The sequence below is a fragment of the Struthio camelus genome, chromosome 9 (assembly GCF_040807025.1).
Source record: "Struthio camelus isolate bStrCam1 chromosome 9, bStrCam1.hap1, whole genome shotgun sequence".
NCBI classification, from domain to species: domain Eukaryota; kingdom Metazoa; phylum Chordata; class Aves; order Struthioniformes; family Struthionidae; genus Struthio; species Struthio camelus.
This window is the reverse complement of record NC_090950.1, coordinates 2,741,185-2,765,647: the sequence shown is the minus strand read 5'-3', so window position 1 is coordinate 2,765,647 and position 24,463 is coordinate 2,741,185. Positions and strand designations below refer to the sequence as shown.

Genomic DNA, 24,463 nt, shown 5'->3' with positions numbered 1-24,463 from the left:
GAGTATAAAGGGAAAAGGATCGGAATATGACGTATGCCATGGTGTTAAATAATATCTGCTTTCAGATAACAGTTACATCTTCATTTCTCTGTTTTAAGAGAGATCTTTCTGTGCTTTTTTCTAGTTCTGTGTAAGCTCCCCTGGCTGTCTAGGTCGATAGTCTTTTCTCATTTATTACTGCAGCAATTCCAAGAACAAAAACCACAAGAGACAAAAAAAGGGAGCTCATGTAAACATTTATAAAAAAGATGCTTAGACATAAATACCAAAGGTAAAATAATATTTATTTTGTCCCAAGCTGCCAAAATGCATGTCATTGTAATTTTATGGCGTTCGTCCCTGTGCCTAAGAGCTACAGCTTGTATGCTATGTTGAATAAGCTGCACATTTTCTTATTTTTTTAGGAGAAAGAAGAGAGTGGGACTGTGATCATATCCACAGTTCCAAATGTCCAATGTTACAAACATTTGCAGTGAGCTGGACTTTGTGGCTGGGCTCATGTCTGCTTAGAACCACGGGAGCAGAGGCAATACAGCGAAAAAGTTTTTGCTAGATTTGGGGGAATCATTAGTTTATGCCACGTCCTACTGGGAGGAGAGTATGTGGGTGCTGAAGAAAGCCCCAGGCAAATCACCAGCAGGTGTGAAGCAGTCCATGATAAGAAAGTAGGCACACAGGTTACAGGAGCCAAGGAGCTGGCCTTCTAACTTTTGATAAGAAGGAAGCACTGAATCATTGTGAATATGCAGGGTGTAGCTGAGGGCTGCCTCATTCTTGCTCTTGGGGGGGCCAAGCACCATCTGACCAAGATAATTCTCCACCCAGCTGCATACAGAGCTGGGAGAGCAGTTTCAGGGCAGGGTTTGACTTCCTCCATGATGTCTTCTAATGTTCTCCCCATTTCACTCTGGTCTTTCCAGATTGGCAATGTCGTCCTCATCATCTTTGTCAGCTACTTTGGCAGCCGAGTTCACCGCCCTCGGGTGATAGGAATGGGGGGCTTGCTACTGGCACTTGGAGCTTTCCTGGTGACTCTTCCTCACTTCCTCTCAGACCCCTATGAATACAGCACACTGCGCGCTGGTAAGTGCCTCCACTCACCTCTGGAGGGAAGGGATGTCCGTAACACGCAGTGACACAACACAGCTGATATGCCTTCTCTGATTCAGTCCAGGCAGCATGGGTAACACAAGAGAAAAGGTGAGTCAGGAGGGCCTTTTCTTACGCTGGTAGCCATTGTGGACCAGATTAGATGGTTCAACCAAAGGCTAACATCATGCCTGGGTCTTGGCACAGAGATGTACAACCTGAGCGTCAGCCTCTACCAGCACTTTGAATGCTGTGCTCTGCCAGTTTTTAACTGACCCAATTAGAAATCCTGCTCCTTTGAACCTTGTTCTTTTCTTATCAAGTCTGGTGGATGTGTAGGACATTTGAAGGAGCGCACTTGCTTATTTGAGGACAAACAACCTCACGAGAGCAAAATTATGAGTAAGAAGCATGTACACTGGGAGATCAGCTTCTACATAACAGGATGTAGCAATCTATCAGACCATTCTTGGTGGATCACACCATTTTCAATCAGCCTTTTGACTTTTCAACTGCTCTCTGGCCTTCTTACCTGCAAATGTCAGAGAAAAAAGTGATTTCCAACTAAAAGGTAACCTTAATTGCAAATAAAGATGTCCACCTCATCTCTTACCTTCACCTCACGCTCCACAGAGCTTTACAGCCACTGAGTCTTCTTGTCATCACCTTCTCCATCACAAATCTGGCCACATTTGCATTGGGCTGGGTTTCCCACGCCTCCCTGAAAACAGGTGAGTGGTTTTATTCGGTGTATGCTGAAATCAACCACAGTGTTTGGAGGGAAGGATTTAAGACAGATATTTTCTATTTTAAGCCTGACTTCAACATACGTCTGCAACCCCTTTTGAATGCAACAGTTACCTGTGGGATCCCTTCTGCCTCTTCTGGGCATGTTATCTGAGACACGCTTTTAGGTGACAAGTTTAATTGCCACTGTGAAGTACCTAAATTCCCCACAGATGCTCCTGGAGGCCTCCAGAGGGCTCTCTCCACTTAAGTCTGTTCTTCAAGTTAAGCAGGACAGGTTCTCTCCCTGGGGGCTGTCAAGACACCTCTTCCTCCCACAACTGCACAAGGAGCTGGCTGTAGGGCTGGCATCCTCCGCTGCAATATGTCAGGTAGACAGCATCCCACATGGACATGCCACCCTCAGGAATATTTGCAAAAGGGCTCCACGTTAAGTGAGAGAAGCATATCTTCCAATATGGAAATTATAAGATAGTTATAATACATGTTTGCTTTGAAAGTTAATCATGTAACTGGCTTAACCCATTATTTTTAATCTATTTCTCCCCTGGCTAAGCCCTCCTAAGCATACTGTCTCCCTGTTTTCTGCATGGGCTGTGGGTGTCCTTCCAACCCACTCCTGAGTGTCCTGGAAACAGATTTGCTTTCCATGGCATCAGAAGAGACCCAGCTGCAGCTCTAAAACTTCATGACTTGCTGTTGTTGACAGCATCATTATTAATGATGAAATGTCATTCAGCTATGCAGAAACCCAGTCAAAGAGAGAACGTGAAACATATGATGTTGCCTCTGGGGCAGCAGATTGGGACAGAAGCCCTGGGATGCAGGAGATGCTAATTGTGCTATTGATGTCCCATGTGACTGTGAACAAGTCACTTCTCTTCTGACTTCTACGGGGCAATGGTACACTTCCTGGGAGGGCTCAAAGCTCTCTGCCTTCCTGCAGTCCCCCTGTGGCAGGCTCTGCAGTGCCTTGCCCAGAGAGGCTTTCTGCTATTTGAATGCTGAGCTAGATTTGTACCAGAACAGCCCTAGCCATATCAGTCCTGTTTGGATTGCTGTTATCTGCTCGAGAAATTAATAGCTATGGCACTATGTGTCAGTTTTCATGTGCTCTCAGGCTAAAGCAATTCATCTGACAGACCTGAAAGTATAATGTTGATGTGCATGAATGTCATGTCACATTGGCTATGGTGGTTTGGACCCCTTCTCCCTTCTTCTGGTTTTGCTGTGTGGCGAAAGACATTGCTCTTGACGGTCTCAGTTCAGGCGGCTCAGAGCTGTGGTGATTCCAGAGAGAAGACTGCAACTTCCTCTCCCAGCAGCTTAGTGTCCAAGTGACTGCAGTCTTACTGAGAGCCCAAGCTGAATGCAAATTCAGTTGATGTCTCACCTATACATCAAAGCCTTTTTGCAAAGGGTAGGAAAGTATTGTTATCTTCATTTGAGTCACAGAGAAATTAAAACATGAGAAATGAGGTCGTCTCCCTGCTGCTGAGCAGCATGTGGGTGATAAAGCAGAATTTAGATTGTCTGTCCCTGATGCCTCTCCTGTCGCAGCCAGTAGGTCATATGATCTATACTAAGAAGGGCTACTGATTTAACTGAGGCAGGCTTTGGGAACAGGCTGGTGTGCCTAATGACAGCACTAGTTTCCATGCAGAGTGCAATCCTCAAAAGTGTCTACATTACGTGCAAGGCTGACTTCAGGTTTCCAAAGTGACTTCAGCCCCTAAATCCTTGGGATGCCAATGAGCCTTATTCTCTTCAAGGCCTGCCACTTTTGAAAATGGGACTTAGGCTCCTAAGTCACTTCATCTCTTTGTCAAGCTTCTCTCCCTATGCCTGTGCCACAGAGGCGAATGGCAGAGATTTTAGCAGTGCTAGCCAGAGAAAACCTTGTACTCCTAGAGAGAAGATTCATTCTTTTGAAAAGGTTTTGGGTCATATGCATTAACTGTCAGCCTGATACTCTGGGGAGAGGAGCCTTGGCTTTGCCATGGAGCTGCTGGGTGGCCTTAGGCAAATTGCTTTCTCTAGTTAGGTCATGAGTTTACCACAGCAGGAGTTTTCCACAGTCTGTCTGTACATCAGCTAGCACAATGGGATTTGAATCCTGGACAGGGAGCAAGGCACAGCTAGGAGAGAGATGCTCATATGTGTCTGAGGATTTCTACTCCTACCAAAGGATTAGAAGCCCTCTTGCTTTGTTATCCCACATCAACTCTGTTCTGGGAAAGTTGACACCATCAGAGCTGATCTGCAGCCCAGACTCTATGAAACACTTAAAAATGATTGCCCAGTGTGGGGCTGAAAGCGTTCCAGAGTTCACTCAGAAATATAAAAACTAGCTCTCTGCTGGCTTGCAGCTGCCTCCCTTCTACCAAAACTCAAATGTTGGATTGTTTTTTTGAGTTTGGGGAGTGGATCAAGCATCAAATGCCAAGTTTTCCAACAGCTTAACAGAGGAGGCTTTACATTCATTAGTCAGACTGTGAACCGGTCAGGATTTGGGACAAGGGGTGCTCTTTATCGTTAAGGAAACAAGTCAAAGCAACACATATCATCCTGCTTCCCTGCGTAGAGCCATATATGTTTATATGCAAGCATGCTGGTCCCACAGTAGTGCTGGCCCAGCTGCCTGCCTTCGTCCTCTGGGCTGGGCTGTGTTGTTAGCCTGGGCATTTGCATAGACCGATTTGCATGCCCGGGCTGAAGCATGCACCTCACCCTATCTTCATGGCTGCTATGACTAATGCTGTCTTGCAGGAAACTGGTCTGAGCCCCAGGCAAGTCAGTGCCTCATGAAACCGCATTTAGTCACGGCGTTGTTCACACCAGTGATACCACTTGTGATATGAAATGGTATCAGGGCTCTATTTCCTTGCCCCAAGGAGTGGGAATCAAAGGAGACTAAGGACACCCACGTGAATGCCTTGGAAAGTGGCCGTTAATGGATATCTTCAAGTACCAGGCTCCAAGCGTGCAGTGTGAATGGCCCCACCATAATGCTGGGAATGGCCAGAGTCCATTAATGCCCTTTACTGTCACCTCTGGCTGGTGGTAAGATCCATATCCCACTTGGCAGGGCATCTGTAGGTGACTGTTGTGGCAGGTGTACTGGATGGATGAATGCCTGGCACAGCCTGTGAAGATGTTACAGTCCTAGGTAGAGTGAGTATCGCAGTGAGATGCCTTGAACAGGATGAAAATCTCCTAATGTCCTGACTGCATGGATGATGAGAGGATGTGAAGTCCTTGTTTAAAAGGAGCTCTGAGGGTAACAGAGACCTGGCAGCTTGGCCATCCTAGGGTGCATTCCTCCATGTTCCCAGGAACCACGAGGGAGCAAAGATTGCTGACTGGGAAAATGAGCCGTGGCTTGGATTTTGAGTGTATCGCTGTCTTCATTAAACTGAGATCGGCCTTGTTCCACAACATGCAATTTGGCCTGAGAGGATTCTGTGGTTCTCACTTCTTATCATAGTAAAATACAGCAAAGGAAGCTCATTCTTTCTGAAAAGACAGCCCCTTCAGACAAGCACTGCTTCAAATAAACTTGCATAATGATTTTTGTGGCAACCTACTATTAGGAATGTGCAGTCATATTATGCCAATAAAAACCCTTAATCACCTGACAAATATTTGTTTTTGTTTTGTTTCTATTTGCTCAGAAGGGTAGAAAATCCACAAAGTTATTTCTTTAACTAGAAAGATGCGATAGGAATGTTGAAACAATTACAAATAACAAAAAAAAGCCAGAATGAAAAAAGCTAATGTTAAGAGACCAGGATTGCTCTGTTTGCTCTGTAACACCTTTATTTTGCATGAGGAATGGGTTTTTCCATCCATGAATATTTACACTTTTCCACTGGCTTTGACACAGTCCATCCAAAGGCTTATGTCAACTGGCTGAGCCCAGCTTTACTTCAGCTTTTATGAAGAACTTTTTATCCTCTGCTGACAGCTCAAATATAACCTGCTGGAGTTGGACTTCGAGTGGACCTTTCACCTGCACAGTCATAGCATGCAGGAGAAATTACTTTGCTTCCTTCTTCTCTAATCAGTCTGTCCTGAAAAGTTTGATAAAAATCACACTCTGTTCATTTGCTACACTGACCTCAATATAATACTGCAAAGGAATGGAAAGGTGATTATAATTACTAGTTAAAATGAGCATGGTCAGCTGAACTCCAACAATGTGTGACTAATCAGGACGTTTGGGAGATTTTCGGCACCTAGAAATTAAGGTATTTAGTATAGCCTTCAGATTTTGGGGAGAAGAATGCAGTTTCTGGATCAAGGTGCAGGTCTGCTCCCAGAGCTGAAGGAAATGGAAGGAGATCGGCTTTCACACATGCTGACATTCCTGCCACTCATGCACCATAGCTGCTTGTCAGGCCATGTAATAACGGAGCAAAGTTGAAAATAACATTGCAGAAGGGGAGATGGATGGGAACTAGGGTTAGCCTGAACTAGTTCTTTCAGCTAGTTCACCATGCTTTCCCTCTGAGCAGAGGTGATGCAGGTTTAGGGTCAGAAAGGAGGAGGCAGGAAACATGCCCACGGTTATAATGTTAATTTTTTTTCATTGCAGGTAACAAAAGCCAGATCCAAGCTGAACTCTGTTATATAGAGAATAAGTTTGTGTGTCCAAATACCACTCAGGATCCCCAGAAAGAGGCCAGCAGTATATGGGCAATGATGGTCATCGCTCAACTGTTGGCTGGAATCGGAACAGTTCCCATCCAGCCCTTTGGGATATCCTACGTAGACGACTTTGCAGAAGCAAACAATTCCCCTCTATATGTTGGTAAGTGGAAGGATCTCTCTGCTGCTGAAGCAGGACAATAGTTTTATGTTATTTCATGGCAGATTTCCTGTCTTCCAGACCTTAGAGCTGAAATGGAGAGATGCTTATTTGAAAACGAATCTTCTGACCTCCAGGAGATAAGCTAGGGCTACAGTGCAGGGACAGGCAATATTATTGCTCTGGGCAAGGATAGGTGTGTGGGCAGCAATTCACTACAGCGAATGAACTCCAGAGCAAGATTAGAGCTGGTGAAAATTTGCCCATTAGAATTTTGCAGAGAAATACAGACTTTTCAACGAGTAAAATTCTCCACAAAAAAAAGACTGCTTTTCACAGATTTTTTCGGTAAATTGACAGATAAGCACATCTGCAAATAAGCAAATAAGCAAACCAGAAAACCCCAGTTTCAATGTTGTTGTCACTCAGTGGAGGAGTAGTTTGGCAACCACAGGCTCCAATTTTCCTTTGACATCTTGTGACCCAAGACAAGATATGGTCTCGACAAAAACTGCAGCCCAGAGAAGGAAGTGGATAACATCTCTCCCAAGGTTCACCACTGCCTCAGGCCACAAAACTGAAAGGCAGGAGCAAGTACAGTGAGGGACCACAAAGATAATTAAAGGACTGGAGTCTCTCTCATACAAGGAGATGCTTAGAGAGCTGGGAATGTTGAGTGTAGAGAAGAGAAGGAGGATCAAGAGGGGGATCTTATCAACATCTATAATTTTTGATGGAGAGGTGTAAAGAAGATAGGGCCAGACTCTTCCCAGTTGTGCCCAGTGACAGAATGAGAAACAACGGGCACAAAATGAAACACAGAAAACTCCACTCGAACACAAAGCACTTCTTTACTGTGAGGGTGGCTGAACACTGGAACAGTTTGCCCAAAGAAGTTGTGGAGTCTCCATTCCTGGAGATATTCAAAACCTGACTGACATGATCCTGGGCAACCTGTTCTAACTGGCTTGGCTTGAGCAGGGAGTGGGACCAGATGATCTCCAGAGGTCCCTTCCAACATCAACTATTCTGTTATTCTGTGATTCTGTGATCTCATCTAGGTTTGATTCTGAGGCAGAATCAAAGGTATCTAGACGTTTTGGGTTTTGCAGTCTCTCTGCAAGACTCTAGTTTCCCTAGGGAAAAAAAAAGATCACTTTTAACCAACTCTACTAGACAGATTTACCCATAACACTGCCTAAAACTGCAAGTTCTCCAGTTTTCCTAGCGCTGTGTAGTTGAGGCAGAGACCTGTTAAACATAGTACTTGAAAAAGATGAGAGGTTCTGAGCATGAGACCAGTCCCTGCAAGAGACAAGTTCCCAAGCTCAGGAGGATTTCTGATCCCATAGAAGTAGGTGTTGGCTCACATATTAAGCTGAGAAAGGTAGAGCCTCGCTGGGCCTGGAGCCCCTACGTGATCTTCCAGTTCAGTTTATAAGTTATTTAAGAACCTGATTCCTCTTAGTGCTGAACAATGTATTTGAGCAGCCAAAGGCATCAGAATGATTTAGGAGTCAAAACCGGATATTCCAAAATAAGGTAAGTATTTAAGGAGAACTGAAAGCCTTTGGGATTAGACTCCCAAGGACAGGCTTTGAATGAGTGCTGAAGTGCTTGGCATGCACCCAAGTATGTTTTGCTCCAGACTCCTGCCAGAAAGGGCTGCCACACCATGTAAGAGCTCTGGAGAAAGTTTCCAGTGTGGGTAAGCCTTGCTTCTCTCAGCTCAAATAGAGTTTTGACTGGCAAAATGAGGGCAGGAGTTTGCTTATTTCCAGTACTGCTTTTCCCTTTTTCTCAATGAGTAGTTTAGAAGAACCCTTGGCAGGGAGCAAAGACTGTAGGAGTTCTCATTTGCAGGTGTTGTTTTGCTGCTGAGGATTGCAGGAAATCCATTTCATCTGCAATGTAAATACCATTGCCTTTTGAATCTTGTTACGTTCTAGGGCTCAGTATCTTCTTATGACAAGGAACACTATTGTCTAATTATGTATGAAGTTCAATACTGTTTTTATAAAAACCCTGCTCTTAAATACTTGGTTTTATGTTTATGTTTATGTTTGTTTTATGTACAAAAGTATTACCTTACCTATTTGGGAACAGTGCTTTTGAAGTAGGGGCATAGCTGAGGCATAGCAGTGAGATTAGATGTCTTCATACCTAAAATGCACATAGGCCCCAGACCAGCCAAAAGCATCCATAATTATATGGCTTTCTCACCGGCTTCAGCTGGACGTGGCTATTTGCTTAAAGTTAAGATGCTACATGACCACTCTGGTGAATAGAGGTGGGATTGTATGGTTTGCTGCGGGGAAGCCCAAGGCTTTAATTTTCATGAGTGCAGAGAATTCCTGGAATTTGCAGGTACTGGGCTGTGGTTGCAGAGCTCAGGGTGGGGGCAACTTGGGCAGGGGTGAACAGAACTCTCTGCTCAGCAACAGTTCAACACAGAAATGGTCATTGCAACTCGAGCAAACCTCTTCTTTCCGAATATTTTTGAAGGGTCATGCAAAGAGTTTCTTTCAGGTAGGAAACTTGAACCATTTCATTCCAAGGAAGTCAAAAGGAAGCATTTTGACCTTCAGTGTTAGTTCTTGCATAAGTTTTTTGAAAATGGATAGTTCAGGAGAACCAAGGCTAATTTATTAAATTTTTGCAGTCCCCAAACTAGCATCTTTCCCCTCCTCCCCCAAAGCTTTGACCGAATACTTTCACTCAGCTTTAAGGACTGGGACCTCTTTGTTTCCTTTGCCTTCTGTGGGAGGTAAAGGTCTCCGTCACTTGCAAAAGCCCAGGAGTTCACCTTCTTGCTCCTCTCTGGGTTTCCCACTTTGTCATGCTGAATCACTGATACTGAAAGCATAGCTGCCAACTTTGAGCATATCAGCAAAGCCTGATCTCAATGGAGGCTTTTTTCTGAATGGCAGGTACTTGTCTCACTTCTAATGCTGTTGGATAAACAGCACATTCAATATATGAATGGGGGCAGCTGTTCATCATCTGTCACTCAGTAACAGATGACTTCTGTCTTCTGCGTGTTGTGACGTCTTCCCTGCTTCGCACAGGAAGACAAATGCCGCATCTGCAGTGAAGCTACTGTTCCTTCAGTAATGGCTTACTTATGCTAGTTCTTTCTCCTCCTTTTAGCCATCCTATTCTCCATCGCAGTGTTTGGCCCTGCTTTTGGATATTTACTGGGATCTGTGGTGCTGCGGCTCTTTGTGGATATTGGAAGAGTTGACATTGGTGAGTGTTTCTCAGGTAGTGCTGGACTTTCTGACAGCCCTCTGTGGACGCTCTGGGGTCTAACAGCCCTCTGAGGTCACTCTGCAAAGATTGGTGGCAGGAGCATGTGCCTTGCTCCAGTGACTCACAAAAACCACTCTCCCAGAAAGGCATGACCTGGAGTAGCACCCCGAGTGTGCTTATCCACTCTCTCCCCACAAAGAAGGCTATATAGATGGCCATAACTTGTATCTGCAGTTCCTGTTGAGGCAGAGGCCAGCACTGGGGACGTTCTCACATCTCAATCATGGATTGCGCTGAACTGAAATACCGTCTATCGCTGCTGAAATGTGCCTGCTGCCACCAGGCTGAGAAAGTGTTGCATTATTCCAGCACAGTAGAGAGGAGCAGAGACAGTAGTGAAGTGTCCTGGGAGCGAGAAGACTGCCATTGCCCTAAGCGTGCAGCCACTGCCCTAAGTGTACATGGGAGGCTCGAGTCTGCTCTCCTCTACCCTTTATCAGCACATGGCCTCTGTAGAGAGTGGGACCAGGTCAGCACCCTGCCACAGGGCTTATTTTCTTTATCTGCTGTGCGTGCTTATGATTTCTGGTAACTTAATCACTAAAGAATTCTCCCCAGCTTCATCATTAATGTGGCTTTTCCTGTGTTTCCTTAAAGAGATCAGAGCCTGTGTGACATTTTTGTCTGGTGCCTGATAAGAATAATAAAGGAATCCAAAGCAGGAAACGGCAAAAAAGCCTTAGCTTGGTCCTTGTGGCGACAGACAGATTTAGCAGTCTCTGTGTGGTCGCTCCATGATGACGTCTGCACCCAGAGTGGATTGGTCCTGTTTGGGAAAGTCAGGCGATTGTTTTGGCGGGGTGTGGGCTCCTCTCACACCGCACCCCGGGTTATTCCTGCCTGGCAGGAAGCCTGCATGGACCAGCAAAGGCCTGAGACTACTGTTTGTTCCTTTTCCACTCGTAAAATCCTAACAATGGGGAGATGCGCTCTCCATGCCAAGCCAAGCAATCTTTCGACCTCCTGTGAGTGACGCTGGCTATTCTGAAGGATGTCTGTGTTGGGGATAGAATGGATCTCATCTCTCCTCCTTTTTCCGGAGAAGGGTGTGAGTGCTCGGAGCTTTGTCCACTCGGAAATTGCTCTCATTAAAAATGCTCCTTCCCTTGATCTCTGCAAGCAGACAGTTAACCAAGGCTGGAACAATGGGAGAGGAATTATTTCCAAGAAAGTAGCTGTGCAGTTTTCCAGTCCCCATCTTCACTAGACAATCTCTGTAGCCAGCCACATTCCAAACAAACCATGTGCCTGAGGCAAAGAGGAATGGAGCTGGACCCCCACATTCACTGCATTGCTGACTGGCTCAACAGGGAATACTTGAATCTGTGCCTTCAGCATATTTTGGCTAACTAAATTTGTCCTACATGCACTTGTGAAGCTCAGTGTGATTTGGATAAGAAGTGGTAGGATAGGTGCCTTGCTAGAGGAAAGGAGGTAAAAACACAACCACATCTAGTCAAGTGAAGGGACCCACAGATATGCAGCACCAATGGCTGATCTTGCACCCATTACAAATGCTGGCAGGCGCTCCCACTTCTGTCCATTTGCCCTTCTATGCCAGTAGAGACCCTTGGACTGTTCCACACACAGGCCCATACCAACCCTTTGTGCTCCACTGGTCCATATTTGAATGGACACTCAAACAGCCCCTTTCACTGTTAAGATACGCAGGAACAGAGCTCTTATGATGGGTCCTTGTGTCTTACAGCAACAGTGAGTCTGACACCAAAGGATCAGCGATGGATCGGAGCCTGGTGGCTAGGACTTTTGATCTCCTCAGGCTGTTTGGTGGTCACCTCCGTTCCTTATTTCTTTTTCCCTCGGTACATGCTCAAAGGAAAGGTAAGACCCAGGCTCTGGAGGGCCAGACATCTTGCCAGAGCTGTGCTCTGGGTGGGAATACCCGCCCCTAGAGAAGATGGGAGAAGATGGATGCAGAGGAGGAAGAGGAACTTTCTTAGATGAGTTTGTAATTACTCACAAGTGAAAAATCTTTCAAACAAGCTCCACGCCTGTAGCAGATGAGGGGCAGGACCCTTTATTCCCTCACCATAGCTCTGCAGGCAAAAAAACAGACCTCACACCTTTTCCACTAGCTGCATTCCTTCCTGTGGCTCCTTTCCTGTTTGCCCTCTCCTCCTGTGGACTTCTCTCATGCTCTGCTGTGAGTGGTTGGCCTGGCCCTGGTCTCAACAAGCTCGCTGAGAGTCAGTGTGTCGTGGACCTTAAACTATGGTAGAACGAGTCCATCCACCCCAGTGCTGCCATTCACCAGCAGAGCAGGGGAAGCTGGTTTTGGTTCAGATCGCCGGACAGACTGAGGAGTCCCATATGTCGCTTAGCCTAGCAGTGAAACTGCTCGGCTGAAGAGTATGGCTAGATACAAAGCAGATGGGATGAGCTTCCATTACATGAATGGAAAACTCTGAAAGACTGAAGTTGGAGCTAGGAGAAGTCTTTCTTACAGGCAGGTCAGCTGAGCACTGATATGATTTTCTCTAGCAGAATAAAGCTGTGTAAGCTCCATTATTGCAAACTCCTAAGACAAAATTAGATAGCTTCTGTTGAGAAGATTTTTGGTAGACCTGGGAGAGGGGTGGCTGGATGGCTTCTTAGGGGTCTGTGCTTGGTGACTTGACCCTTCTGAGGAACCCTAACTGGTTGTGCTCCAATCTGCTAGCAAAGGCTGTATCTTAACACCCCCCCGCCCAGTCCTCTACAAGGTTACACTCCACTGACGTTAGCAGGCTCATCAGCATAGACAGCTTCTGCTTGAAGCAGAGTATCCCCAAGTGAACAAAACAGGGGAGGAGTGCTGGAATAAAGTCAGGCAGAGGTGTTTGAAATATGTGCTCTTTCCCTGGAAAAAAACATTAAAGAAAAGAGACAAGTTTCCTATTAAACAAAACAAAACAAAAAGATGCAAAATTATCAGAATGTTCAATTTCAGCCTTTTTAAACCCGAGACTCATGGTTTAGGTTCAAAAACAGTTTGTTGCTTGAAGAATCTTAATTATCATTTTTTAAGGTCAAAATCAAAACCAGAAAATTGCATAATTACAGTTAGAGGACACAGCAGACTTCAGTTGACCCATCTCCAAATTTCATTTTGAGACCTTTTGCAGAATTAAAAAAGTGATGTCTTTAGTTCTGTCAGGGTTTAGGAGAGGAAAATTCTCCAAGCTCTTTAAAGCTCTCAGGATGGGATGAGCTTTTTTACCTTGCTGCTCTACTCAATAGTTGCAGTGAGTCTTTGAGCAAACTCAAGCAAATTGTTAGGTTTGGCAGGAGGTAAAAGATCATCTCTGATAAATAGCAATCTCTCCCCTCCCTAACCTAGCTGTACTACTCACACACAAATGCTCCCCTCTCACAGCAGGCTGTTTTTCTCTCCCTCCCCAGGACCCAAATTCAGAGTCTGGTATGCTGAGGAAGATGGAGAAAGGAGAGGCTGAAGAAATCTCCTTGCTGGAATTCATAAAAAGTAAAGAACTGCCACTTAATGGCGAGGGGGAATAGTGTACATGGAAGGCGTTGTGGCCCACACTGCTGCCTCCAGCCACACTAGGGCAGGTGGAGACCATTCACGCCTTTTCAAACTGAGAGTGCTTGTCAAGAGCCTTTGAGTGTCTCCATTGCATTGTGTGAAGACGCTGGAGCCAGCTTGGGGTCCTTCAGGGTCTTATCATGCCCAACACCCAAGCCCCTAACTGCACAGCACAACATGCTGTGCAGGCACAGTCATTCACTAGGAACTACTGGAAGACAGACACGGCCTCCATCCCACAGCAGGTCTGAGGGGCCTGAGTCATTTCTGAAAATAGTCTGAGGTTCTTAAATAACATGGGTATGCCAGAAAATGCTACCCAGAGTGTTTAACCCACTGCTGCACGGGAATGTTAGGGGCTGCAGGTGCCGCTAGCCGTTGCTTTAAGAAGATTGCTATGTTGCAGCTTACACCAATTTGTTTACATACAGCTGAAACCAGCTTGAGTGGGCATATTGCTGATGAGAGGGGCCAGTTCAACAATTTTTTTTAGCTGCATAATGCCTTCTTTCCAGACAAAGACATTCCCTCCCTCCCCATCCACTGCAGTCACACCTTGTGGCTGTCATCTCCCTTTTCTCTTTCTCGTTGGGCTTTGATGAATGACGCCAGGTCTCCATGGCACTCTGTGCTAGAAAAGGAAAGCTAATTAGACAGCAAACAAACAGAGCAGCTCCTGAGTAGCTTGGAGTCATTCTGACAGTGCTGAAAAGCCGGGCTGTCCTGGCTGGGGCAGGGGTGATACACTGTCCCATAAGGAAAATATATTATGATCCACAATGTCGGGCATCAGACTTTCCCCACGCTCAGTCAATGTGGCTCCACTGAAATCCATGCCCTTTTGCTTGTTTGCACCACCCAGGAATATGGCCCCAGCTTCAAAAATAAATGCACTATGGCTGCTAAACATTCTAAAAGCTTATGGTTTTGGAATCACGGATGGTGTGCAAGGGAGGGTGGTGGGCAGAGTCGGCCCTCCACCCTGACTGTCAGGGCAGTTTGGCCACTGCCCTGCCAGCTACCTGGCCAAATCAGGGTTCTCCCTCTCCATTTTTCCCATGTCCTTACTAGCTCACTGGGAATAGTCTATGTCTAACATTTTCTTTTCATGGTATGAATTGCTGATGTGAGAAACACATGGCTGAATTACATTTTTCCTGCTGTTTCCTTGTAGGATTCCCAAAGATCTTCCTCAGACTGCTCCTCAACCCCCTCTTCATCCTCCTAGTGCTGGCTCAGTGCAGCTTCTCCTCAGTCATTGCAGGTCTTGCCACCTTCCTCAACAAGTTCCTGGAGAAGCAGTATGGTGCCACGTCTTCCTATGCCAACTTTCTCATTGGTGAGCATGGCCTGATGAAGGCACGCGCACCTGAACTCTAACGGGTGCAGCCATAGTGGAAAATACATTCATCAACAGGGAACCACCTGCCCATATTTCCTAGGCTTTTTAATCATACTAGAGGAAGTTACTGAAAACTCATTTTCCTAGTACAGCATCTGGGAAGGACAGAGATGAGAGCTGGCGACCACTCTGAGCCAGTTGATAAGTTTTTCCTTTTCTTTTTCCTGCCCTGAGATGCCAGCAGGGGTGAGGCCAGACTGATGCCTGTCATGCAGCCTCTCAGTGACTGACTGCGTCTGTTTGCTTGTACTTGTGGGCCAGAAACAGCTCTCACTGGAAATGGGTGGCCCTGCTACATGGGTGAAGCAGGTATTGATCTCAATGATGATTAAAGAAGTTGGCAAAAGCAAACCAACAGATGATTATGCACCAAGCTTGGTCTTGTATCTCTAGTCAGACTTCTGAGCCTGAGGCCACCGGTAGGTGTCAGCTGCCTTTGTCTTTGGTCCATCTTCAGTAACGGCATGGTCTATGGGTTCTCCCAGCCACCACAAAGGCCACGAAACAACTAACTCCACCCCCTTTTAGCAGAGAGGTCTTGGCAGGTAGGACCTCAGGCTAATACCTCTCTGTTCCTCTGCAGGAGCTGTGAACCTGCCAGCAGCAGCACTCGGGATGCTATTAGGAGGAATAGTCATGAAACGCTTTGCCTTTTCCCTCCGGGCCATCCCAAGGTTTGCTGTGGTGGTGCTTGTCTTCTCCATCCTCATCTGCCTGCCTATCTTCTTCATGGGCTGCTCCACAGGGCGCATTGATGGGATCTACCCCTCCAGGTAACACAGGCGCTTGGATTGTTTCTATCTCTTAATTCCCTCTCTCACCAGCTTTTGACCTACTGCAGGGATGTCTGTCACTGTCAACCGGTGGTGTCAGCTACCCCCTAGACCTGTATTAGGGTAACCCATTCTGTGGTCCACAGTGACTCCATGGCTCACACATAAGTGGGCAGGCCAGGTGGGAAGTGCTAGCCACTCATCGAGAACCCTGCAGGCTGTTTTCTTGCTACTTCTGCTCCCAGGGACTGTGTTTTCTTGGACATGATGCAGCTTGGTCCCATCAAAGCACAGACAGGGCAGAGTCCCACCAGCCTACTCACGAGACCAGGAGAAGCAAGCTGTGAATCCCATTCCTATGGGCTGTCCCCAGCTAACAGAGCTAGGCTGTTTGGGGTTAGGAAGGAACCCTTGGGACGGGACTCGGCACCATGCAGTGAGTGTCTGAAGGCTATTTGGCCACCTGGGCATCAGTTTTTGGAGGTGGACATGCCAGTAGTCCTTCAGAATATGAGTGTTCTGCTCCAAAGTAACAGGCTCTTCAGACACCTTATCTCAGCCCCTGCACTCTGTAGGCGTTTTTAGACGGTGAGGGCTCCAGCAGAGCCTTTGGAACAGCCCTGGCCTGTCATGCGCAGCTTAGTTCAAATCAGATGATCTAATGACCATTTCTGACCTGAATGTCTGTGGGGGTGCACGTGCATATATATGCACGTGGAGAAGAGAGGGCAGGAGATATGGCCACTTTCCTGTTTGCTCCCGAATCCCACTGCCTGGAAGGGATCTAATGGTGAGGGCATGTGTCCGTGATTTTCTGTACCAAGCAAACAGGGCATGCTTTTCCCTCTAGCTCTGCATTTCTAGGGGGAGAAAGGGTCAGTAATGTGTGGTGTCAGTGCTCATGTCCAAATCAACTCCACACATGGGCAGCTTGCCTGCTGTCTTCATCCCAGCTGGGAATCACATTTGTATTTGCCTGAGTGGAAACTTTTGACTCTTATCACATCTTTTTACTTTTTTAAGATAAAACCACATTTAGACTCCACCCGAAGCTTGTTGTCAAGTGCCTCGTACTCAACCTGTTTCCCAGTGCACTGCCAACATTTCAGCAAGGGGCTTTCATACAAATATTTCCCTTCACCAGTGATAAGCCTCCTGTCCCAGCGATATGTCAGAGGGGTGAAGGGCAGGGCAGCGGGCAGTCAGTGTACTTCTCCACTTGCCCACTTAAAAAGCACTTAAATAACCATAGCAAAGTAAAGCAACAGAACTCTGCAAACAGAGTCATAGTTAGCGGATGGCGTGTTTATAATTTGCAATGAGATCTGCACAGAATGTGCTGTGAAAGTCATGAGCATGTGAAGGCATAAGAACAAGGACATTCCCAGGCACTTTTTTTACCTTCGTTTTGGTGATTGCTGTAATGAAGCAGCTTGCCAGTGTCCAGGTAGGATGATGGAGTGCGGGAGGCCTTGGGAGACAAAAGGAAGCCAAGATGGGCAGGGTGTTGACAGCCCTTGTAATTCAGTTTCCCTGGACAGCTCAGTCTAAAGGGATTTGCACTACGTTAGCTTGCAACATAGAGAGGGCGGATGCTGAGAAGTATAAACCCAAGTGTAAGCCTACTGGGACACTGGCCTCCACTCAGCAAGAATAAGTGCATGCTAGGAGTCTGTTTTTCTAAAATAGGGTAGATCCTCCTTGGCAGGGGCAGCAAAAGTGAAGTCAGTCAGAAGCAGAGAGTCGTCCCAAATCTCTTCCCTAAACTGAGGGTAGAAGTGGAACAGGAGACATGTAAGATACATAGCAGGACCACATCATCCCTTCTCTCCCCACTCCCTGCATCCATGTATCACAGGGATGTGAAATGGCTCAGTGTGCAGCCCTACTGGATGCAGTCCCAGACAGAAGCATTGACTGGAGAGAATGGCCTCAGCTCTGAAGATGCCCAGTGAAGCATTGACATTCCTGCTTTTTGTATGAGAGCAAGACTTCAAATGCTGCAAGGATATCCCTCAGCTCAAGACCAGGTTCTTTCTGAGCTAAATTTTTGAAGGCATCATGGCATCACCTTTACAAAACCTCTGCATCTGAAAGCCAGGAACTGCCACATAGCCTTCACATAACGTTTTTCTCCTGCCACCAGTGTCAGATTAACTGCCTGTCTCAGCCTCTCTGAGATACACCAGTCTTGATGGCGTTTGCTGACATAGCTGGGAGCTGGCAGAGGGATGTCCATGAAAGAAGAGGCTAGGGGAAGGCAGTGACTTGTTTTATGCCTTCCATATTTGTCATCAGAATCCTTACCTCACAGATGTAGCTCGCCCCTTTCCTTTTCTCCAAACTTGTGTAACATACGGGGTGGGACGGATGGGGCTGTAGGCTTCTGAGAGTTTAGGGTGGATCCTCTAGCTTCTAGCAGCTTCTGGGCTTGCAGAGCTGCTGGTGTCTACCTGGTAAGAGTCAGTCCACAAGTGGCACAAGGCTGCTTGAGAAAGACCTGTGAATAAGGTGCCCATGCTCTTTCTTGCAGCAGTTTGCAGTGCATGCCAGGAGGAAGAGGTATGCTAAGGGGTGCTTACACCTTCCTTGCCTTGTGCTGTCTAAAAAGGAACCGAGAACACAAAAACACTGCCTTACAAACCCAAAGAGGTCATCTCCTTGGACCTCACACCCAAGTAGACCCTTTCTTCTCATCAGAGACTTTATCAGGGGGTCAGTAAATATTCTCACTTCTCAAACAATGGTTGGGCTCAGCTCCTCTCTTCTTACAGTCACAGCTTCCAGATCTTCTCCTCTCTCCCTTTTCCCTTATATTCTTCTGCAACACCTGCAAGCTTCTTGAGTCCAGTTTGTTACCTAGACTGGTCTGACCACCCCCAGGTGTTACCTTATATTACATTGGAAACCTTTCCCCTTGCAGCGGCTGCAGTGCCTTAAGATGAAAACTCCTTTGCTGTAGAGCTCTAGGTAGCTGTTAGCTATGCAGACACGTGAACTTGACATTTACCCCTTGTCCACCATGCCCAAAGCTGGGGCACTGATGTTGGATTTCTGTAGAATATGGACTATGCCGCTCCAGCAAATGAATTCTCTTAGGTAGTAAGGCAAGACAGAACAGATAAATTAGTTTTGTCCTCTTGACTTTCACTCTGTCATCAGGTTTGTTTGGAAGCTAGCCTGCTTCCAGTTTCTAGCTGAACGATGTTTCCAGCCAGCACTTTTCGCACATCTGTTTGTGCAGTTTCGGATAGGGCCCAGGCACATTTCTCCAGGCGTTTGCTGATTAGTTTTCAGCTGGAGGGGAAAAAAGAAAAAGCACGTGAGTGCTCATTTGCAGACATAATATAATTACTGCTAAGTTCACTGTAAACTGCAGAGGTATCTGTAGGGGATCAGGATTGGGCAGAAGGCCAGATTGCTACTGGCAGTGACCCAGCACAAATAGGAATGGGGAAATTGGTTAACTAGTCTAGGGAGGGATTTTTTTTTCCTCCTGTCCTATTTTTTAATTCTTTTTTTATTTTCTCCCTTTTGGCAGTACATCAAGTTCCCAACAGCAGGTTAAGTCCCCCAGTGGGTGCCACTGCTCTGAACACATCTTTCACCCAGTATGTGGAGAAAACAATGTGGAGTACATCTCTCCTTGTTTTGCTGGCTGCACGAACAGCACTGTTAATTCTTCCACACCCAAACAAGTGGTAAGTAGCAGGGCCAGGAGGTGGCCACACAGCTGAGCTATCTTGTCCATGCAGTTGCCTTGAAGAGCCAAAATTCAAAGTGTTTCCTAAAGATTTGGGGGTTTGCAAAGCAGAATGCACCTTTCTTGCTGGTGACAGCGGAGGCTACACCAATGGTGTAAAATATGAAAAACGTGAAATGTAACAACACAGTGGAGCAGTTTAGGCCTGGCAAGCAGGGAGCTTTGTCTGAGGAGTGTGAGTCTTTCAAAGGCCTGGTGGAGGAAGCCAGATTCCTTCGACAGCGTGTGAGCAAGGACATGCAAACTGAGAAATGTCAGAATGCCGCATCTGAAGTTAGGCAGCGGCCTAACTGCACTGCCAAAAACAGGAGTTTGCGTGTGCAAAAGGATGGAGAATTAGATGGTGCCTGACTGGCACAGGGCAGCTGTTACTAGGTGATAGAGTCTGTAAGGCACTGTATGAATGCATGTCAAGGACTAGAGCTGGGAGACGGGCAGCTGAAGAGCGAGACTTCGTTGCGCTGCCGCTATGTAGATCTGCCAGTAATTTACTATTCTGAATAAGCTGATCATAAAACACCAGGAGGTCATGAGTGTTTCTTCCAAGTGAAGGAAGAACTCTGATGCCTATGGTCATCTGAGGTTCACACCAATCATTTCTCATGACTTGGAGCACCAGGCTGCCACTTCTCACTTAGATGAGGGCAGATCTGCCTGAGTGTAGCATAACATCACAACAATACTGGGGAATTTCTGTAAAGCCTTGGGGGTTTGCTCAGCAAAATGAAAAACAGCAGCCTACCGTGTTGCAGGATGCTGGGCTTCCACTAGAAGGGCTATTCCATTAGAATTGGAATTGATGCTCTCATCACGTTTGCACAAAGTCACAGCCGGGGAGCAATGATTTCGATTTGCCTCTATCCTTATGGTTGCCAAATTCCTGTGTGCAGTAAACTCTTCTTGACAGTTTTTCTTAAAACATTGTCCCTGTCCTCCTCTCACTCCTGCCACAGGTTCAAGAAGTAATTTTCCTCCAGCTAGCACTGTAGCCTATTGTGTTGCCGAAAACCTCACTCTTGACTTCCGGAGCTTTACAGTTTTTCCAACCGTTTCCAATAGATCTACAGGAACTGTTCCCTGATCCCTGCCATGAACAAGCCGTCCTCAGCAAAGACTGGGTCCTGTCCCCTCAGCTGTTCCCACATGCTCCTTCCTGCCATATTCCTCATCTCTTTTGCTGCACTGGTAGCATGCCTGTCCCACAATCCCCTCTACATGATGGTTTTACGGTGAGTAACACGCCAAGGTTTCAAAAGGCGCATGTAAAGCACAATCTGCTGGGATCCTCACGCTGGGATTAACGGAGCCTCCAAACAGCCTCTTGGGAGTTGTGGAAAGAAGAAACCTCTCTTGGTTCTCCTTCCTCCCCCCGCTTCAGGACACAACAGGCCCAGCCCAAAGTGATTTGTTCTTTGTTTCCAGTCCACTATTTATCCCCTTGCTTCAGGCCAGAGATTGAGTTTCCAAACCCATAGCACTTTCATGCCCATAAAGTTGCAAGGAAGGTTGTCATTTGACCAGCTGCAGAACTTGCCTCTTCAACATGCAAACATTCCAAGTTTGGACAGGGCCAAATTAGGAGGTGTAAACTGCCTGTCATTGAGTTGGGGCGGTGAGGACATCTGCCCAGGGTGAGGTGTGTGTAATGTGACTGAGCATTGCCATGAGAGCCAGGCAATATATTACAGCTGCATAAATATCTGACGAGGAGAAGGGCTTTTTCATTAAGTGAACAAATTTTGCAGGTTTCCCTTTTCTTAGGAAACTTGCCAAAGAGCATCTGCAGAAAGCAGGAACTCCCTGCAGAAAGCAGGAGCTCCCCGCATTTGCACACTTTGAATGCCCCTATCAGTGACCCCCTACTGTCCCCCACCACTCCTGGTTGGGAATCAGGGTACTTAAGATGGCATTTTCTAAAAAGTGGAGTGTTTCCAGTTTTCAGTAAGGCTGTTGTTTGTGTTTGGCTTTCTGGGAAAACTGAGCAAGACGTTTCTTAAAAACCAAACCCCACACTTTACATTGCCTTCATGACTTTTCACTGAAAATCCCTACGGGTTTCCAGGCAGCTCTCTCTAGTGAGGACCTCTGATCTCATCCTGCTCTCCTGAGAATTGTTCAGCGTCTGCTCCCCCGCTTCCCAGCTCTCTTCGGTTCAGAGTCACTGGGGAGAAATGCGGTTTGAAGTAGCTACACCTGATGGCTCCTGTTAGACTCAGTGAACCCAAAAACCCTGAATGCAGTGCTGCAGCCATGCACAGTAGCTGCCCACTCTCGGTGACAAGCATAGCTTTCTGTTAGTTGCCAGCTCTCGTGACTTCTCTCTTGCAGGGTGGTGAATCAAGATGAGAAGTCATTTGCCATTGGAGTCCAGTTCTTACTAATGAGAGTGCTAGGTGAGTGTCCATCTCTTTACAGCTCCCACATAACCTTGCAGCAACTGCGTAAACTGGGAGAAAACAAAGGGAAGACAGTAGAGCTCTCAGAGCCTCCTGTCTCTTTCTGATAATTATTAACTTGGGCCATTTGGTGGATCCCTGCAGAGTGCAACCTGGTTTGGGTTTGATCCTTATGTTTCGCCATTCCAATAAAAGGCTGCAAACCCTCATTTACAGCCAAGCTCTGCAGTGCAGCAGCTGGGGCCAGATCCTGATTCGCCATAGCTCCAGCTACCAACTGAGACCTCTCCCTGGTGGTGTTGAGGGGTCTCCAAGAAACAATAAGCAGTGGATAGCTTGCTAAAGCTTTCACTCGGGCTCACTCAACAAGAGTTGTTGAACCTCCTGAGGGAGGCAAAGGGACAGCAGGCAAAGTCAATAAGCAGAGTACCATTTAGGATTGCTTTGAGAGCTGCTGGGTTTGACTCCAGGGGATGAGGCATGTAGGCACACAAGCGTGCGACGCTGCAGGGCAGGAAGGGGAATTGGTAGCACTGGCAGGTGACATGTGACCTGACCCAGCTTCTCTCTCCAAAGCCTGGTTGCCAGCTCCGGCCATGTTCGGTGCCCTCATTGACTCTTCCTGCATCTACTGGCAGAAACAGTGCACCCAGCGCAGGTTCTGCGTCTACTACAACAATGACTTCCTCCGCAACAGGTACATGCACGCGCTCGTTCCACAGGATCACAACGCGCGCGCACACACACACACACACACACACACACACATACACACACACACAAATGCACACACACACACACGGCTGCAGTGTTTCTGGCTAGGTCCACAAATACCCCCCAGGAAGGTGAATGCGCCATGCTCATGCCCCACGCTCATTTGCAACATCCCCTGAACTTGCTAAGAGGCAGTTTCTGGAGCCCAGTCTTGGGTGCTTGGGGCTCCATCCTGCAGAGATGTGTGTCCTCGTCAGGTTCACTAGTCATGTTGCCTCACCAAGAAAATCCAGCTCCTTTGGGATTATTTTCAAGGCAGAAATTGGAGGACAACAAAGCAGGTCCTTCAGTTCCCATGGCCCCAGCACACCTCTAGGTCTGGCTCCAAACACACAGGTGAAGCACAGGCCATGTCCTGTTGTAGGGGAAGAATCCTGCCCTAGTGTGTCCCACCACAGCCGCGCCCAAAGCTGGAATGAGAACAGGCCACAGCTCAAGCCAGGATGAGGCTAGCTGGACTCCATTTCCTACACAGCAACAATCCTATCTTTAGACAGAACAAGGCCCTGTGTTGCTCCTGGCAGGAATGACACTCTCCTCTTTTCTCTTGACAGATACTTAGGCCTGCAGATTGGGTACAAAGTGATAGGCACCGTGCTTCTTGTCCTCATCAGCTGGAAAGTGAAGAAGAGTAAGGAATACAATGTGCAAGAGAAGGCAGCTGGTCTGGTGTAGCCTGCCCAAGGACTGACTCTGAATGTACCTCCCCAACCTGCCTGTACCCACTACCAGTACTTTGTCAATGTTTTTTTTGTGAGGGAGCAATTTCATATTAGCAGCCAAGCTCCAAACTCCTCTACTGCAACTTGCACTGCAACGCACCTACCCAGCCTGCAGTGAAACATCTCTGTGCTCCCAAGAAGGGACTTCCCAGCCAGACTCTTCGGGAGGGCTGCGATTACCCAGCAGCAGCTCACCCATGTTACAATGAGAGCACTGCCTCATGCCAGCTCCGTAACCAACCCTAGCAGGGACCTGCCAGCGTGGTCGTGAGCTAGGTCATGGGTGCCAGGGCTAGCTCTGGACTAGTCGTGGCCAGGACTGGGTCCTCCCACATCCTTTGGCGGAGCCTCGTCCATCACTTTGGGAAGAGGACAGCCTCCAGCCACGATGACTGCCTCTTGGGAAATGCTGAAGGTTTGTTGTGAGGCAAGCAGGAACATTTGAGCAGTTACAGGTCTCCAGGAAGGGGTAAGGACAGGGGAGCAGGAGCTGGAGGAAGGTCTGCAGCCCAGCCTCATCCCTTTTCCACAGAGGTGCCTGCTCAGGGCAAAGAGCCTGCTTTGGCTCAGCATGTTGCAAGCCAGGCAATGTCTGCCTGGCTGGGACAAGAGTAGGGGAGAAGTCTGAGAAGCACTGGAGAACTGTCCCTTTCCCTCTCCCTCGCTGTACACCTCACACAGGTCACTGTGGACACGTACATGAATTGTAAAAAGTTATTACTAGTGGTTTATTACAGAATATGTGTTCATTTGTTTTTTAATAAACATCACTTTTCCAATTGTGGTGTTTTGCTGATCTCCCCGTGAGATCCTTCTCCTTTCACCATGGGTTAGGTTCCTGAGACGACTGCAGGACACATCCTAGGAGGTGCTGTTATCCCTCGCCAGCTAACAGGAAGAATTGCAGATTTGGTGCACCGTGTGTTTGGTGCTTTTCTATGGAAGAAAGTCTCTCCCTCTGAGCAACAGGCCCCGTTGGAGACCTCTGGAAAGGGAAGATGGTAGAGGTGTTCCTCGCAGTGACCTTTGTAGGTCCACCATGGAGCTCCTGCTCTCCTGGCCCCGGGACTGAGGAGGTTCTACAGAGCTTAGCACCTTTCAGATTACCTTTAGATAAGCAAGGAGTAG

At 47.2% G+C, this 24,463-nt stretch overlaps 1 protein-coding gene across 1 annotated transcript in view; it reads left to right on the top strand.

Moving 5' to 3' along the window:
- SLCO2A1 (solute carrier organic anion transporter family member 2A1) overlaps positions 1 to 24,114 on the top strand; it is a 43,057-nt gene extending 18,943 nt beyond the window's left edge. Inside the window, exons 3-14 of the mRNA XM_009666865.2 lie at positions 921 to 1,083; positions 6,434 to 6,649; positions 9,797 to 9,895; positions 11,667 to 11,800; positions 13,361 to 13,442; positions 14,680 to 14,844; positions 15,491 to 15,680; positions 19,222 to 19,381; positions 20,503 to 20,672; positions 21,772 to 21,836; positions 22,416 to 22,536; positions 23,168 to 24,114. Of these exons, the coding sequence (XP_009665160.1) occupies positions 921 to 1,083; positions 6,434 to 6,649; positions 9,797 to 9,895; positions 11,667 to 11,800; positions 13,361 to 13,442; positions 14,680 to 14,844; positions 15,491 to 15,680; positions 19,222 to 19,381; positions 20,503 to 20,672; positions 21,772 to 21,836; positions 22,416 to 22,536; positions 23,168 to 23,288 (1,686 nt within the window). The 3' untranslated portion in view covers positions 23,289 to 24,114. The remainder of the gene's footprint in view (positions 1 to 920; positions 1,084 to 6,433; positions 6,650 to 9,796; positions 9,896 to 11,666; positions 11,801 to 13,360; positions 13,443 to 14,679; positions 14,845 to 15,490; positions 15,681 to 19,221; positions 19,382 to 20,502; positions 20,673 to 21,771; positions 21,837 to 22,415; positions 22,537 to 23,167) is intronic.
- The last annotated feature ends 349 nt before the right edge of the window (positions 24,115 to 24,463 follow it).